Raw genomic sequence first — 19,106 nt, forward strand, 5'->3', positions numbered from 1 at the left:
TAACCCCGATCCCACCTACAATATATTCATGACCTCAACTATGTAACCTATCTCCCAATCCCACATACAAGATATTCGGGACCTCAACTGGCGACATGCTATACATGATGAGTACCGTGTTTGTATCTTGAATAGGACATGGACTCTTGTATGACGACTCCAATGGGTCAATATTGTACGCTACATGTGGCTCTTTCATCATAGTTTCAATGTAGGTATCTCTCTTTATAATGGCAACCTTGTAGCCAACAGTCGCAGCCAAAACCGAGGAATTGATTGTGATGAGATATTCAACGCCGTTTTCATATGGGACATTATCCGTACAACCCTCAAAAAATTGTCTATTGATACCAGTCTATTTATCAGCTTATTTTAAACCTTGCAAAAAGTGACTTTTCTTCACAGTCACCTATAGGACAGTATCTACGATCCTAATTTCGGGGTCACGTCTTCCGTCCTCAAAAATCCTTATAAAAACCTCAAGCATGCTCCTAGAAGGTGGTATCACCGATTTTCATAGTACGCCACTACCTAGGGTTCCAAAAGTATAATGTTGTAATTAACAAAAGTATCATAATTGTGTTAATTATAACATCATACGTTAGTTTATTTTCTTTTATAGCATCATACTTTTAATATTATATTACATAATATTATGGTTTAAAAAATATACCGTTTAATTTGATTTTATAATTAATTTAATTTGATTTTATAATTAATTTAATTTGATTATAAAATTAACCTAATTTGATTTTTTAATTATTTAATATTTCCTTTTTTGATATTAGTTTTTTAAATTAATTTAATTTGATTTTATAATTAATTTTATTTTATTTTAATATTAATATTAATTTTATTTTATAATTAGTTTAATTTGATTTTAAACTTAATTTGATTTTATAATTAATTTAATATTTTATTTTTTGTTATTAGTTTTTTAAAATTAATTTAATTTGATTTTGTTATAGTTTTAATATTAATTTGATTTTATAATTTATTCTATTATATTTGAATATTTATAATAATTTGATGTTATAATTAATTTAATTTTATTTAAATTAACTTAATAGGATTTTATAATTAGTTTAATATTTTCTTTTTTGTTAATAATTTTTTTAAAATTATTTTAATTTGATTTTATAACTAATTTAATTTAATTTTAATATTAATATTAATTTGATTTTAAAACTAATTTAATTTGATTTTACCTTTAACTTAATATTTTCTTTTTCGTTATTGATTTTTTGAAAATTAATTTAACTTTATTTTATAATTAATTTAAAATTTCTAAAAGTACGTAGCTATTAATAACCTAATTAAGCTAAGGTTGTAATGACCAACATTAAGTCACTACCAAAATTAAGCACTTTGAAACCGTATTAACAAGAAAATAAAAACAAAATAAACATATAATACAATCATACATGTAAATACAAACACTTCAGCTTATCAAACACTTTAACTTATCAATTAAGCACTTTACAATAAAAAGAATAGCATCTAAATACAAAAACTATAACTTATCAATTAAGAACCTTGTCACTTCATCTTAAATACACTCAAACTATTAAACCTAAATATCACATAATCATACATGTATACAATATATTCAATTCTAATTTTCATTTCGTTTTAGACATACAATACCACTTTCATATTCCAATTTCATACAATTAAGCATACATTACATCCAATTCAAATTTCAATTTCAAACAATTAAACAATACATCCAATCTCATACAATCATACCTTATAACAGCTAACATTTTAGACATCTAATTTCAATTTTATACAAATGTATACATCTAAATACAAAATCAAACAAATCATACCTAATTTCATTTTCATGCAAATACACCACAGTGAGCATAAACATAAATCAATTATACATTAGGTTGCATAAACACACTTTCATGCCAAAAAAAGAAAAAAGAAATCAAAAACTTACCTCAAAATTGGTGGTGAAGGTAGCCGAATCACCATAAATAAGTTTCTTCGGCGGTGGTGAAGGTTGTTGTCGGAGGATACTTCGACAATAGTGAAGGCTGTGAATTAGGTGCTCCAATAATCGGAAGAAAATCCCCCAACATCGGAGTTAAAACTCGAGCTATCACAAATTAATAAGAAAACGAGGACCAAGAACCATACCTTTTAGTCGCCGATGAACGGGAGTGATCGGAGGATGGTCTTCATCGCCGACATTGCGAGAAAGAAAACAGAAGGGCATCGACTGCAAAATGAACGCAGGTCCCTCTTTCTTATAACTAAACCCTATGCCGACGACACTTTGTCAGTATAGGCCAACAAAAACTACGTCGTTTCCTTTTTATGTCATTTAAAAAAAACAGTTTTACAGACGACATATTTTCTGGAAAGATATTTCTTGCGGATCGACCCATCTTTTTCCAGATGAAATGTCGTCGGCATAAGATTACGAAAACGACACCGTTTTTATTTTTCCCGGCACGGAATAAAAATAAATCGAAATTATTTTTTTAATAACTTATACCGACGACATATCGTCTGTATAAGCTGATGAAAAAGACACCGTTTTTATTTTCTACGACACCGAATATAAGTAAAGCGAAATTAATTTTATAATACCCTATACCGACATGTCGTTGGTATAGGTTTTCAAAATACCGCGAAAATTTTGCCCCTTCCCACCGAATCTACGACGACAACATGTCATCTGCTTAGCTTTTCCGGTCTAAGAAATAGGGTCAAAGTTGGAAAATACTGTGCTGCCGACGACATGTCGTCTGGATAGCTGGACTTTTGCCGACGACATATGTGGTCGGGATAGGTGTCGTCTGTACACATTGTTATTCTTGTAGTGATAATGAACTTTTTGAGATCAAGCTAAAAACAAACATTACGTATATATGACATTTTTGAATAAAAATATTGTAAAATAAAATATTTTGAGTTAAAATTTGAAAACAAGTTATTGTTGGAAAAATGCTAAAAGAAAATGACACTCTCGTATACGAAAGATTTGGAGTTGGATAGTAAAAGTAAGATTTACAAAAGTAAATATGCTCCAAATATTAATAACTCTGGAAGGAAATTTGTGAACCAAATTTGTTGAAATCTGAACCACATTTCTTATTGGCTTAGTATGGCATGGCATGGGTGATGGGTGCATGAGGCTTGATTGATAGAAATAGATACCGCCAAAACTGAAATCTTGAAACTAAGCTTGACCAATAACAGAGATAATATGGATATTATACCCACGTCTCCATATCCATACATAACCTATATATATCACACTAGACTAACTTCCCAATTCCTACACCAACTCTTCTTCTCATTTGCTCAACTACACAAATATAACTCAATCTTTTGTTCATAAATACATGGCTGCTTCAACAATGGCTCTCTCATCTCCTTCATTTGCCGGGCAGGCAATCAAGGTTGCTCCATCTACCTCAGAGTTTTCTGGTGATAGAAGGGTGACAATGAGAAAGACAGCAGCAAAGCCCAAGACCGCTTCATCAGGAAGCCCATGGTACGGACCTGACAGAGTGAAGTACTTGGGGCCATTCTCGGGTGAGGCTCCATCATATCTAACCGGAGAATTCCCTGGAGACTACGGGTGGGACACAGTCGGGCTCTCAGTAGATCCTGAGACTTTTGCCAAGAACCGTGAGCTTGAGGTCATCCATTGTAGGTGGGCCATGCTAGGAGCTTTGGGATGTGTTTTCCCGGAGCTTCTAGCCCGCAATGGCGTCAAGTTCGGTGAAGCTTTGTGGTTCAAGGCAGGATCCCAAATCTTTAGTGAGGATGGGCTTGACTATCTGGGCAACCCCAACTTGGTCCACGCACAGAGCATATTGGCAATTTGGGCTACACAAGTGATCTTGATGGGTGCTGTTGAAGGTTATAGAGTTGCCGGTGGGCCTCTTGGGGAGATAGTTGACCCATTGTATGTTAGGAATCGGACCGGGTACACGCAGCGGAAACACACTGTCACACACTCACAAACTCACGAAAAATAAAGCAATAAAGAACACAAGGATTTTACGTGGTTCGGATTCGGTGTAAATCCTACGTCCACGGGCTACAACTAGATTTTCTTATTAACTTAATAAGATTACAATTTATAACTCTACAAGTTATATTTGATGCACACATACAAAGGGTTACATCGCACATATATATATAGGAGAGAGAGCCGTACTTTTCTTTTGTTTACACAAATTGCCGTCCAAAATTTTCTTCAATTCACATATTGTAAATATAATATTGCAATATTGCGGCCGTCCATTACCGAATGCATAGTCAAAGAAATATTAAATAATTGATTTGCCGACATGTACGTCCATTCAATATTAAACAATTGAATTGTTTAATAATTGTCAAGTTACATTTATGGCCCTTGAACTCTTAGGAACTTGTCAATTTGTTCAAGACTCCATAAATCTTAACAATCTCCTACTTGGAGGCTTGAACAAATTAGTCTTTCTCCGCCATCCAACTCTTAATTACTTCAGTAATCTTAAAAAACAACCAAGTCCTTCAAGCTTCCAGTTCCAAAGAACAAGCTAAAACTTAGTCTGATTTCTCTAGTTGCAGCCGCCCCTCATCATCAATTACTAGAAGGGCCAGTTGAAGCTCCCACTAGCTCCAACTCAGCCGTGGCTAATCCCACCACCAACTCATCCTCTGTCTCAACCGGTTTGGACACTCCACCAGATCCAGAGATACACCGAGGACCAGTAACACTCTCCAAACTTTGTAAACTTCCAACAAGAGAGAATTTTCCAGTCTTAGTCTTCAAAACCCAACGGCTCTTTGTAACTGTACCCGGGACACACCCCGTGCTCCCACTGTCACAGAATCCCCTGAATGGTTTAGAATTTCCGACTCGTTCAGCTAACATCCCCTTGGCTCTAGAATTCATGTTTGCAAAATGAACTCTCTTAGCAGTAGATTTAGCGAACCAGATTTTGTTTTGCTTAATCGGGATGGTCATACTTCCCTCAGCAGGTACCTCAACCATATACAATGACCCACGCTTCAAACCTTGAGCAATCACCGAATTACCATTGACCACCATCCATTTACCACCACCAAACCTTACTTCCAGTCCTTGTTTATCCAGCTGACCAACAGAAATCAATTTTTTCTTCAGCTCCGGAATAACCCTGACATTCTTCAGGCTCCATGTAGTTCCTAATGAAGTAACTAGATCAATATCTCCCATGCCCGTTACTTGAAGCATCTCGTCATTTGCCAATCGTACCTTCCCAAAATCTCCTTCTTTTAGATTCACCATCGTTTCCCCGTTGTCCATGGCGTGAAACGAAGCCCCTGAATCCATGACCCAAGAGTCCACAGAACTTTCCATACTGAGTAACAATGCATCATCCCCAGAAAAATTCTCAGCATCAGCAATGTTCAATTCTTTCTTTGGACATTGACTCTTAACATGTCCCACTTCTTGACAGTTCCAGCATTTCACATTCTTCAAAGTTCTAGAAGAACTTTTTCCCCGACTCCCACTGCTCCTGCTATTCCCTCTACTTCTTCCGACATTTAATAAATCAGAAGAGGAAGATCCACCTTGATTCTTGCGTCTGATATCCTCGCCTAGAACCAAATCTCTAACCCCTTCAAAAGTCATACCACTGGTCCCCACGGAACTCGTAACAGCAGTAACTGTTCCGGACCAGCTATCAAGTAGAGAAGCTAGTAGCAGCGAAGCTTGAGTCTCATTATCAAATTTAATTCCCACAGATGATAATCTGGACAGAATTGAATTTAGATTGTTAATGTGAATCGTAACTGAGCCTTCCTCATTCATCCTTGTAGTGAACAACTCCTTCATCAAGAACACCTTGTTAGCCACCGATGGTTTCTCATACATATTTGACAGAGCCTCCATCATACCACGTGCCGTGGTTTCATTCATGATGTTGAAAGCAACGCTCTTCGTCAACGACAATGTAATAACCGCCTTGGCTTTCTTGTCCTTTGAGTTTCACGCATCTTCAGCAGCTTTTTCAATTTTCTCCGGTTTGTCTCCGAGTACCATGTCCAAGTCTTTCTGACATAGCAATGCTTCTAATTGCATTTTCCACCAGCTAAAGTCAGAACCGTTGAACTTCTCGATTATGACCTTGTCTTCAGCCATTATGACAAACAAGATACAAATCAGGTACACTCGTGCGTGATAAAAAAAACGATCGTACCCTCCAAACCTCGCTAATCTGGCTCTGATACCAGTTGTTAGGAATCGGACCGGGTACACGCAGCGGAAACACACTGTCACACACTCACAAACTCACGAAAAATAAAGCAATAAAGAACACAAGGATTTTACGTGGTTCGGATTCGGTGTAAATTCTACGTCCACGGGCTGCAACTAGATTTTCTTATTAACTTAATAAGATTACAATTTATAACTCTACAAGTTATATTTGATGCACACATACAAAGGGTTACATCGCACATATATATATATATATATATATATATATATATATATATATATATATATATATATATATATATATATATATATATATATATATATATATAGGAGAGAGAGCCGTACTTTTCTTTTGTTTACACAAATTGCCGTCCAAAATTTTCTTAATATAATATTGCAATATTGCGGCCGTCCATTACCGAATGCATAGTCAAAGAAATATTAAATAATTGATTTGCCGACATGTACGTCCATTCAATATTAAACAATTGAATTGTTTAATAATTGTCAAGTTACATTTATGGCCCTTGAACTCTTAGGAACTTGTCAATTTGTTCAAGACTCCATAAATCTTAACATTGTACCCTGGAGGAAGCTTTGACCCGCTGGGATTAGCTGAAGATCCGGAGGCTTTTGCAGAGTTGAAGGTGAAGGAGATTAAGAACGGAAGATTAGCTATGTTTTCAATGTTTGGGTTCTTTGTTCAAGCCATAGTCACCGGAAAAGGTCCATTAGAAAACCTTGCAGACCACATTGCCGATCCAGTTACCAACAACGCATGGGCTTATGCCACCAACTTCGTCCCTGGAAACTAAAACTGGCCGGGAAGAATATAATGTCCATGAAAGAAAAACAGCTTGCAACATTGTAAATTTGACCAGCATAAGGTCGAAAATGAGAGGTCTTGATTCATGGAGTTAAATCCACCATATCCATATTTTTGTAAATTGATTAATTAGCTGTGCAAATTTGAATTGAATGAACATTTACAAAGCTTACTGGATATAAACAGTCATTTCCACATTCTAATCTCCGTTACCATATTTAGTAGCTTATCACATCACCTTATTAATTACCACTAAGAGCACCTTATATTACCACTAAGTGTACGATAATGTAGTTCATTTAATGAAAAGGGCCCCCTTCTAATTTCTATATATAGGATGGAACAAAGGATATGTGTACTTTTTTTATGGAAAAAAGACGGAAATATATTAAGGCCACAGCCTAAAAGAGACAAGGCTGGGCAACGATATGTGTACTTAAATAGGAAATCATGCCTATTGACCGAATAAATTAATCAATCACCACTATCATTCAAACCACGCTGATATGCATAATTACCTAGGAATTCTAGGAATTCATGCTTCTTAACAAAAGCAATGAACCGCCATTTTCATTCAAATTAACTGCTATGATATGTACAACTTTTCATTTAAATCTTATAAAATTGGGTTTTATGATTCTAGAGTATTGTACGGAACGTGTATTTTGGATGTTTCGAGATTTATGTTTATTGCTATGGTTGATATTGAAAGTGGGTTTGTTTCTTATAATTCACACTAGAGAAAAACATGTCTTATCTATTATATAATAGTTCTTTAGAAAAAAAACATATACCCATTGCAATACTATCCAAAACTACCACGAAAACCCTTCAACCATACACACACACACCGATCGCTGACATCACCCGTCGTCAATCCATCACGAGCAAAGCCTATAGCGAATGTTTCGCTAACATAGCCTATCTTTGGTTCTTGACTAATACTAATTGACGTTGAACCGTGACCTTCAAAATAGTATGTTTATATATAAGACTCATTTATGTTAAAAATCAATATACAACAATCAAGTGATATATTAACTATTTAATTAATAAAAATCTAAAACAAAATAAACATATATGCATATATTGAATTCTTTGAATGAAAGTAACCTTTAATATTAATAACATTTAAGGATTAGGAAGGACTATTTAAAACTCGTTTTTACAAATCATGAATAGCTAAGTTCGGACAAAACAAGCAGGAAAGGCTTGTTAAACCATTACATCGCCTCAATAACCACATATCATCCATGTACCCTATCGCCCGTTCCCACTTACAAGATATTCTTGACCTCAACTATGTAACCTGATCCCACCTAAAAGATATAAAAGATATTCAAGGCCTCACCTGGCGACATGTTATGCATGATAAGTACCATGTTCATATCTTGAATAGGACATGGACTCTTGTAAGACGACTCTAGTGGGTCAGTATTCTATGCTACGTGTGGATCTTTCATCATAAATTCAATGCTGGTATCTCTTTTTATAAGGGTCACCTTGTAGCCAACAGTCGCTGTCAAAACCGAGGAATTGATTATGAGATATTCAGCACCATTGTCATATGGGACATTATCCATATAATCCTCAAAAAAAAATTGTTTATCGATACCGGGCAAAAGGAAGCAAACGGAATGACTTTTCGTCAAGGTCACCTTTAGGACATAATGTACATGCATCAACCATAGAGTTTCTACGATCACAATTTCCTGATCACGTCTTCCATCCTCAACAATCCTTATAAAACTTGGTTTGACCAGCTTCAGGGTTCATCTTGGTTTTCCAATATTGATATGCGTTTGGGTTGTCATCAGATGAGAGTGAGAGAGAAAGATATGCAGAAGACGGACTTCCAGACTCGTTATGGTCATTACGAGTTTGTGGTGATGCCCTTCGGGCTCACCAATGCTCCAATCGCATTCATGGATCTCATGAATCGCGTATGCAGGCGTATATTGGATCGGTCTGTGATTGTCTTTATTGATGATATCCATGTCTATTCCAAGACCAAGGAGCAGTATGAGGAGCATCGGAGGGAGGTATTGAAGACCTTGCGGAGGGAGAGGTTGTATGTAAAGTTTTCCAAGTGTGAGTTCTGACAAAGAAGACTATCACATTTTGTTGGGGGCCTAAGCAGCAGGCAGCTTTTGAGACCTTGAGACAGAGATTGTGTGCGGCCCTGATTCCAACCCTACCAGAGGGTGTTGAGGACTTCATGGTATATCGTGATGCGTCGATCATGGGTGTGGGTGCAGTATTGATGCAGTGGGGTCATGTTATCGTTTACGCTTCGAGGAAGTTGAAGCCTCATGAAGAGAATTATCCTACACACAATTTGGAGTTGGAGGTTGTGGTGTTCGCCCTCAAGATTTGGTGAAACTACCTTTATGGGGTTCGTTGTCCTATTTATACGGACCACAAGAGTCTGAGGTATCTGATGGATCAGCCAAATATGAACATAAGGAAGCATAGGTGGTTGGATGTGGTGAAGGATTATGATTGTGAGATCCTTTATCACCCAGGGAAGGCCAACGTGGTGGCCGATGCTCTCAGCCACAAGGTGGTTGCTGCTCCGATCAGGAATTTGTGTTTGAGGATGATAGTGATTACCCCACTCTTGGAGCAGATTCGGGAGGCTCAGGTCGAGGCTATGAAGGAAAAGCACCGGAAGAGCGATCATATAGTGGGTTAGGTGGCTTCCTTTGATTATGATAGCTGGAAATTATTGACCCTTCACCAGAGGGTGTGGATTCCATACTAGGGTGGTGTGCGGAAGGTTCTGATGGGGAGGTGCACAGGTCGAGGTTCTCTATTCATCCTGGAGCGACAAAGATGTATAGGGATCTCCGGCTCGACTATTGGTGACCATGCATGAAGCGAGACGTGGCCTGTTATGTGTAGAGGTGCTTGACTTGTAGGAAAGTCAAGCCCGAGCATCAGTGACCCCATTGCAAAATGGATCTGTTGAGTATTCCCGTTTGGAACTGGGAAGAGATTACTATGGATTTTATTACCAAGTTGCATCGGACGACACGAGGGTGTATTCGATATGGGTCATCGTGGTTCGATTGACCAATAGCATGCATTTCATTCCGAACTAGGAGAGCATTTCGGTGGAGAAGCTAGCAGATATCTATATCCAGGAGGTTGTGGCACAACATGGAGTGTCAGTTTTTGTGGTATCCGACAGGGATGTTCGATTTACTTCCAGGTTTTCGATGAGGTTCTACGAGGATTTGGGTACTCGTCTGCATTTCAGCACGACTTTTCACTCGCAGACTGATGGTCATAGTGATCGGGCGACCCAGACAATAGAGGATATGTTGCAGGGCTGCATTCTGGATTTTGGCGGTAGTTGGGATGCGTATCTTCTGTTAGCGGAATTTTCGTATAACAATAGTGATCATGCCAGCATCGATCGACATCTTTTTGAGATGCTCTACTGGAGGAAATGTAGGACCCCGATATATTGGGGCAAGGTCGTTCAGCGAGTTATGGGGAGTACCAAAGTCGTACTCAAGCCGACCGAGATGATTCAACAGGTCTGTGGTAGACTTTAGACAGCGGATAGTCAACAGAAGAGCTAAGCAGACATACGCCGGTCATACTTGGAGTTCCACGTCAGGGATATGGTACTCCTAAAGGTCTCACCTTGGAAAAGGTTCATCTGATTCAGGAAGCAGGGCAAGCTAGGCCCCAGATATATTGGTCCTTTTAGGGTTTTAGCCCGGGTGGGCAAGGTGGCATATCGTTTGGATCTTCTGGAGGAGCTCAGTTAGATTCACACTACTTTTCATGTCCCTCAGCTATGGAAGTGTTTGGTTGATGATTCCGTCGTGGTTCCGTTGGAGGATATTCAGGTGGATGACCACCTGAACTAGATTGAGTGGCAGGTGGCGATCCTTGATCGAAAGACGAAAACCTTGACGAACAAAGGTCGCTGAATTGGTGAAGGTGCAGTGGTAGCACCGGAAGGGTTCTGAGTGGACATAGGAGCCTGAGGAAGAGATGAGGGAGCATTACCTAGGGTTATTTACGGCAGCGGACTTCGAGGACGAAGTCTGATTCAAGTGGGGGAGAATTGTAACACCCGTTTCGGCAGGTAAAACTCTTTGCAAATTATTTCAATTATCCACGGACTAGACTTGAGTATGTTGGGAGTACACAAGGTACGTACGGCGTACTCCAATGCTTGCTTGAGGCTGGGAGTTCCCCTGGTACACTGGGCTTACCCATGCATATGCAGGGTATACGTCGACAAGGGGAAAACCCAAATTTTTAGGGTTTTCACCCTATTTAAGAACTTTTAGACCTCCCAAGTCCTTCACCTACTCAGCCTCCATTGCCTTTTTGAGCTAACCTCGAAACCCTTATCCATTTTCCAAAGATATTGAGCGTGTGTGTGTGTGTTTTGGGTGTGTGTGGTGCTTAGTGAAGAAGAAGAAGAAGAAGACTTGTGGAGAAGCATTAGGAAATAAGGAGCTTGTAGATCCGGAGGTTATTCACCATTTCTAACTTGAGGTATAAAGCTCCTACCTTGATCACTTCATGTGTTAGATTTATATTAGGGCTCATTTTCATCTTATAACGGTCCTTAAAGTGTTTCTTGTCGGTACAAGTTACTCCAGAAGGTTTTAATGATAGATCGTAGTGTTTCTGATGTCCCTTGAGCATAAAAGTAGTGTCTTGATGGTTTAAGCTCAACCATGCAAGGGTTGAATGTTGTTCCATGAAGTTAGTATAATAAAATCAGATATTTGACCTTTTTAAGCCATGCAACAGCATAAAGGTTGCAACTTTATTGATTAACACATTTTAAGGAGCTTATATTTGAAGTTAGACGTTAGATCTTTTAACTGATTAAGATCTTAAAAGGAGGATTTGGTCAGCTGCAGCGTACGCCGTTCATACCTAGACGTACCTTGCGCGTACTCGCCTGAGGTCCCGTCAATGCGAGGTTCTTGAGTACGTCGGGGGTACTAATGGTACGTTGAGCGTACGAACCAGTGGGGAGATTTTGGGCTTTTAACCTCAGGCCATTTTTACTTAGGAATTTAGGCCTTTGTTGGACAACAAGCTTTTCTATGATAGACCTTCTTGATCTTGGACCCATGGTGGGAATGGAATATCTAATGGGCCTTAGATTTGTTGGATTAGAACTTGATGTGTAGGCCCAGTAAGGGAGGGTTAAAGCAACCTTTTTCCCTTTAAAGTCGGGACTTAGGGTTTGGACTCTCGGGTTGGGTTCTTGACCTAATTTCTAATTAGGGTTTTATTATTTGTGAATTATTGAGAGGATTTCTCGATTCAAGAACTCCAGTGTGATTTGATATCTTCAGTCAGATGTGAGTTTCCTCCACTGTACTCGTGGGTCGAAGGAACCAATGTCGGCCCACTAGATTATGTTAGTATGATGGTAATTGTCTTCGTGACATTTTCATGCAATGTCTGTTTATGCTTGATGTCTTCTTGACTTTCATTGATATGATTGTATGCTTAGTTGTAGGGGTGAAATAGACCCAATACCGGTTGAAAGATACTGAAGGGGGTGCAATAGACCCAGTACCAGTTGAAAGATATCGAAGAGGTTGAAATAGACCCAATACCGGTTGAAAGATAACGGAGGGGGTGAAATAGACCTAGTACCGGTTGAAAGATACCAAAGGGGGTGAAATAGACCCACTATCGGTTGAAAAACACCGAAGGGGGTGAAATAGACCTACTTATGCTTTGATTGTTATGTATGTATGGTACGGGGTATTTTAGGAGAGCTCACTAAGATTTGTGCTTACAGTTTTCAGTTTATGTTTCAGGTACTTCTAGATTGAAAAGGAAGGGTATGGCCTGATCGCACTGCATCCATCTATGTTTTCCGCATCACGTGATTTTGGAAATTTGTATTCTGATATTATTTTATTATGAGATACTTTTGATTGTTTCGGAAATGATTATTGTATGGTTGGAACGAATCTAAAATGAAAATTTTATCTGAAATTTTGGGTTGTTACATGTAACATCCCAAAAATTAAGGGTAAATATTTTATTTTTATTATAGTCCAAACACTAATATAACTTTTGATCAACATTGAAAAGCATTTTGAACAAAACGATTATCAAAGTTCATTCCCAGAAATCACGTTTTGCGGAAATCATGGGTGTACGTGTTGCGATCGTCCCGAGCTCTTTCATTTGAAAACTGAAGTACGTGAAACAAAACTGAAAACCGTAAGCACAAAGATTAGTGAGTTCCCCAGAACATACCAAACATGATACCACATAAGTCATGCATACAACATATAAGGATGCCCTGGAAACCCTCCACGGTCTTACTCCAGTGCCATGGGAACCCTACATGGTCTTAACGAACTGCCATAGGAACCCCCACATGGTCTTAGCCTGGAATGCCATGGGAACCCCCCCAATGGTCTGACATCCAATTGCCTCGGGCACCCCCCCTGGGGTCTTCCATGCAATTATCACAGAGACAACTAGCATACAACATATCACATAATGGGTCGACATTGGTGCCTTCGACCCATGGATATGGTGAGGAGACTCACCTTGATCTACAAAAGCTCACTGAAAGACTCCATTGTTGCTGCTCTAACGGCTTCCCGAACTAGCAATACCCAAACAACATCCAATTAACAACTGAATTCCAAACCAAGATCCATAATCCAAACTTGGGGTAAAATGACCATTTTACCCCTGGCCCATCAAGACCCAAAGCCAAGGCCCAAGCCTAAAACCAACAAGGCCCAAAACTATAAGGTCCACAAAAGCCCACTAATGGCCCAATTTTCCAAATTGGGCCCAATCCCATATGGGTCTTATCCTAAGCCCATATTTTCCTCTAATACAACTCATAATATCTCAAACATCTCTTGGGACAAACTTGGTCAAAATCAAATTCAAAGTCAAAGTCAACATTCCGAGTTGACTCAACTCGTTGAGTTATCCTTCGACTCATAAAGTTTCCATAAATCATAAAATCATGATATTTCGATCCAACTCGCCGAGTTTCCATCAACTCGTCGAGTTCCTCTTTTTTTTAACAGAATCGGGACAATCCCAAACCAACTCGATGAGTTCCCCTATGAACTCGTCGAGTTCATCAGTCTGCCGACCCACTTTATGCATTAAGCCACTAATCTTCAAACCAAACCCTATCTTCCAGAACTAGGCTGAAAACACGACTAGAAAGGTAAAGTTTCCTACTTTAACCATTAAGAACCACCACAACGGCATTAAGCTCAAACCCTAATCCAAAAAGGTTTATGTCTTAATCCAAAAATCACCATATCTTCAAGATAGAGCTCATGAACACATATCTGGACCTTAAAGGCTAAAAGGTCACTTAAAGTCTTCAAATTTACTCACATGTATGGCCAAAAGAAGCTTAAAAGGCCAAAACCAAGGCTAACAGGATGCATGGAGCTCTTAGGACCATAAAGTTGGCACCTTTATGCCATAAAAGATCCCAAGGACCCTAGATATGAAAGGGTTTTCTCAAATGGGACATCCAACTCTCAACAACCACTTAATTTGGACAAAAACAAGAAAAAGAACCCCAAGATGAAGATCTAAGAATTCACAAGACAAGTTTGAGACTTTTTACCAAAAAGATGTCGAAAATAAAGCAAGGATTCTAAATCTAGCAGCTCCTTCTTGTATCTCCCAAGCTTCCCTTTCTCCCAATGGCTTCAAACTCACACAACACACTCAAAAATGGCTCACAAACTCTCAAAAGTGCCTTAGGGTTTCGAGGTTAGGGTTTAGGACAGTGGAGGCTGGAAAATAAGGCCAACCCATGGGGTTAAGTTGTTTAAATAGGGTGCAAAACCCCGAAATTAGGGTTTCCCAAACCATGTCCAACTCGTCCAGTTGGTCTTCGAAAACACGCGCGGCCAACCCTCCCAACACGTCGAATTTCTTCCCCGAACTCGACGAGTTGACCTTTAGAAATGAGGTTTTATTTCCATATTTGACCTTCTAGATTTCAAACATTACATTACAAAATCACTACTTACTTCCGAGAGTATAACTGATTATGGAGGTTTGAGTAAATTAGTACTCGAAAAGTAGGTTCAAAACATGCAAAATGAGAACATAGTAACAAGTTAAATGAAATGACTGATCTATATCATATATTAAGATCACCACTTAATAATCATCAAATCAGATTAAGACTTATACTGCTTAAGTTCTCAAATTTAAAACAGACTATAGAAAGTTTGCTCAAGACAAATCATTTGCAATTCAAATGCCTCATGTAACACTCAAAAAATCATAAAAAATTAATTTTTTTCAAAACAACCATTCACCATCATTGTTTACCAAAAGAACCATTGTTTCAAATGTAAACTCATATCATAGTGTCCCAAAAATCAATATCATGAAAATAGGAAGATGTACGATCAGGCCTTCGCTTTCCCACTGTCTTCTGAAGTAGCTGAAACAATAAACTAAAACTGTAAGCCAAGGCTTAGTGAGTTCCCCCAAAGTACCATCACACAATATAACAAACAAGGCATGAAAATATGAGCCTTCAGCCTGAATGGAGAGCCTCGCAGGGCCTACAGCCTATCTGGACCGCTCTATGGGCCTACGGCCTGACTGGACCGCCTCGCAGGGCTTACAGCCTATCCGGACCGCACCGGGTGTCTTGGCCTTCAGCACAAAGCAAGACTGCCTCAACCCAACCACAATATGTTGACATATGTAACAAACAAACATAAACACAGATCAACAAATACAGATAACCATATAGATCTACTAATCAATCTTCTACTAGCATAACATTATCCTATAACCAAGATACATAACCTAGTGGGCCGACATTGGTGCCTTCGACCCACGAGTACAGTGAGGAAACCTCACCTCTCAGTCCGATCAAAAGTTGAATAAAGCTCTGCTCTGAAAACCGGCTCTACCCGACACCTATTTTTCAAAACATTGTCTAACTTAAAATTAATATCAAATTACCCAAAATACCCTTTGGTCAAAATTCGTCAATCTCAACAAGCCAGCCGAGTCAACCGAGGCAAGTCGACCTAGCCGAGTACACTGGGCGTACTCACATGTACGTGGGGAGTACTCCGTTTGACCGAAGAGTCGGGACACAGTCCACGTATGCACAGTGTATCATTTGGTACACCAGCGTACGCACCTGGTCAGCAACCCTTCCCAAAAAGAGCTTAATACATTAAGACTTTTCGTCCAAAACCAGATATACGCCCAAAATAACGTTATAAGCCATAAAGTTTCCAACTTTATGACTTTGCATGGCTAGAAGTGCTTAATACCAACAAACCATAACTTCTTAATCCATTAGGTGTAACACCCAAATTTTCAAGTAATTTTTCACAAAATTAAAAACACACTTTCATTCATAAATGTTGTAAAAGTATCATTGTATCACATAATCAATTCATAACATCACATCCCAAGATCATAATATGTAAAAGCCCCTCATGTGTGTACTGATCAAGCCGGCGCCTTCCCGCGATCCTCACTGGTACCTGAAACACATAACACAACACTGTAAGCATAAATGCTTAGTGAGTTCCCCAAAATACCACACACAACACATATTAGCCACTCGAGGCTATAACTCTGTTGACCCTCTGGTCAATGTGTCTCAGTGGGACCCTCCAGCCCCATAACTCTGTGGGCCCTCTGGCCCTAACTCTGTGGACCTTCCGGTCCTAACTCTGTAAACTCTGTAACCTACATAACATAAATCACATAGAAATCGCATCATACAAAAGCACACAAAATACTCTGTCACATAACTCTAATTACCACTCTAGGTAAAGTATAGTGAGAAGACTCACCTAGGGTAACTCGGTAATCTCGAACTCTGTAAAATCTGGCGTAGCCTCCGCCTAATCATATGAAATAAATACTCTTAATCAATACATCTCTCAAAGCTAGACTATTTCCTCTCTTGGTACTCTCAGAAGGGTAAAAGACCATTTTACCCCTCTCATGGCTCAAAGACCCTAAAGTTGACCAAACCCTAAAAGTCAACAAAAGTCAACCCTCCGGGTTACGCTGCGCGTACCAAACATGTACGCTGAACGTACCCGGCGTCCTCACAGAAACGGGGTGCGCGACCCCTTACGCCGCGCGTACTGGGATTACGCCCCGCGTAACTCCCAGTTTCAGACTCTTAAGCTCTTGAGGTCTTAAACAGTTAAGACCCACGTCCAACTTCTAGATCTGACCATTTCTAAGCCTCTTAATCCATAAAGTTGGTGACTTTAAGCCTTTGCATGGCTGGACAAGTCACCAACACCCATAACATTCCATTTCCAATCCCTAGAAAGCTCCTAACTCAAGCATGACCTCATAACAACGACCAAGTTGGGATTTTTATGGATCTATAACACAAATATCACTGAAATGGGACAGATCTAGGTCCATGGAGTCCATTACACTCATAAACTCTCCACCTTTGGGACTTTTAACCCTAGAAATGGTCCATGCAACATCAAACCAAATAAAGAGGAAAGTTTTGAACTTTATACCTCTAGATGAAGCTCCTTTCTCTGAAGATCTCAGATCCAAACTTGCACTTCAAGCCCTAGCCTCCACAAGCTCCTCTCCTTCTTCTTTACTAACACACCAAGACACTTTTAGCTCCAAAACACACACACTCAAGCTAAGGACGATGGAAGGCTCTGTTAGGGTTTCACTCTCTGATATGGAGGCTGAGAAATGAGCCTTAGCATCCTTTAAATAGTGCACAAGCCAAAAATTAGGGTTTGCCTCTGGACCCGTTACGCCCAGCTTAACCCTGGGTACGCCCAGCGTACCCAGGCGAGTCCGCGTCCAAATTAAGCGCATGAGTACGCGCACCGTACTTCCCAGTACGCCCAGCGTACTCATTTGCTACAAGAATTCACCCAGGAACTAATCTTGACAACTTGACAAAATAGAAAGGTTAAATAGCTTTAACTGAATTTCGGGATGTTACAATTCTCCCCCACTAGAACCAGACTTCGCCCTCGAAGTCTCATGCCGAAAACAACTCCGGATGCTGCTCCCGCATTTCCGACTCCGGCTCCCAAGTCAGCTCGGACCCCTTCCGATGCTGCCGTTGGACCTGAACCAGAGGCACCTCCTTGTTCCTCAGAACCTTGACCTTCCAGTCCATGATCGCGATCGGTCTCTCGACATAATTCAGACTCGCGTCCACCTGGATATCCTCCAATGGTACCACTGCCGACTCGTCGGCTATACACTTCCTCAGCTGAGACACGTGGAAGGTATCATGGATCTGGCGCAGCTCTGCAGGTAGCTCCAAACGATATGCTACCCATCCTACCCTCGCAATCACCCTAAACGGTCCAATGTATCGGGGCCCCAACTTTCCCCTTTTCCTGAATCGAATCACTCCTTTCCAAGGAGACACTTTCAGGAGTACAAAATCTCCAACCTGAAACTCGAGCTCGGATCGACGCCTATCCGCGTAACTCTTCTGGCGACTCTGGGCCGCCAGCAACCTCTGTCTAACCTGTTGTATCTGCTCTGTCGTCCGAAGCACTATCTCAGTGCTGCCCATCACTCGCTGCCCTACCTCTCCCCAACAGATGGGAGTCCGACACCTCCTCCCATACAACAACTCAAAGGGAGGCATACCAATGCTCAAATGGTGGCTGTTGTTATAGGAAAACTCAGCCAAAGGAAGATACGTGTCCCAACTCCCTCCGAAGTCCAACATACATGCCCGAAGCATGTCCTCGAGCGTCTGAATCGTCCGCTCACTCTGTCCGTCCGTCTGTGGGTGGTAAGCGGTACTGAAATGCAGCCTAGTACCCAACTCCTCATGGAACTTCTTCCAGAACCTGGAAGTGAAACGCACATCTCGATCTGACACGATCGAGATCGGTACACCATGCCGCGATACCACCTCCCTCACATACACCTCTGCCAGCCTCTCTGCGGAAGAGCTCTCACTGATAGCAAGAAAACGAGGGCTCTTTGTCAGCCGATCGACGATCACCCAAATTGCATCGACGCCTCGCGCAGTCCTTGGCAATTTGGTGATAA

General features: G+C 40.0%; 1 protein-coding gene across 1 annotated transcript; it reads left to right on the forward strand.

Moving 5' to 3' along the window:
- Positions 1–3,325: 3,325 nt before the first annotated feature.
- LOC145132848 (chlorophyll a-b binding protein 40, chloroplastic-like) lies at positions 3,326–7,183 on the forward strand. Its single transcript, XM_079067787.1, has 2 exons — positions 3,326–3,928; positions 6,798–7,183. The coding sequence occupies exons 1-2, from the start codon at positions 3,363–3,365 to the stop codon at positions 7,033–7,035; spliced, it is 804 nt and encodes a 267-aa protein (XP_078923913.1). The 5' UTR covers positions 3,326–3,362; the 3' UTR covers positions 7,036–7,183.
- The last annotated feature ends 11,923 nt before the right edge of the window (positions 7,184–19,106 follow it).

Source organism: Lactuca virosa, chromosome 8 (assembly GCF_052849685.1).
Source record: "Lactuca virosa cultivar CGN04683 chromosome 8, Lactuca_virosa_CGN04683_v6, whole genome shotgun sequence".
Taxonomy (NCBI): domain Eukaryota; kingdom Viridiplantae; phylum Streptophyta; class Magnoliopsida; order Asterales; family Asteraceae; genus Lactuca; species Lactuca virosa.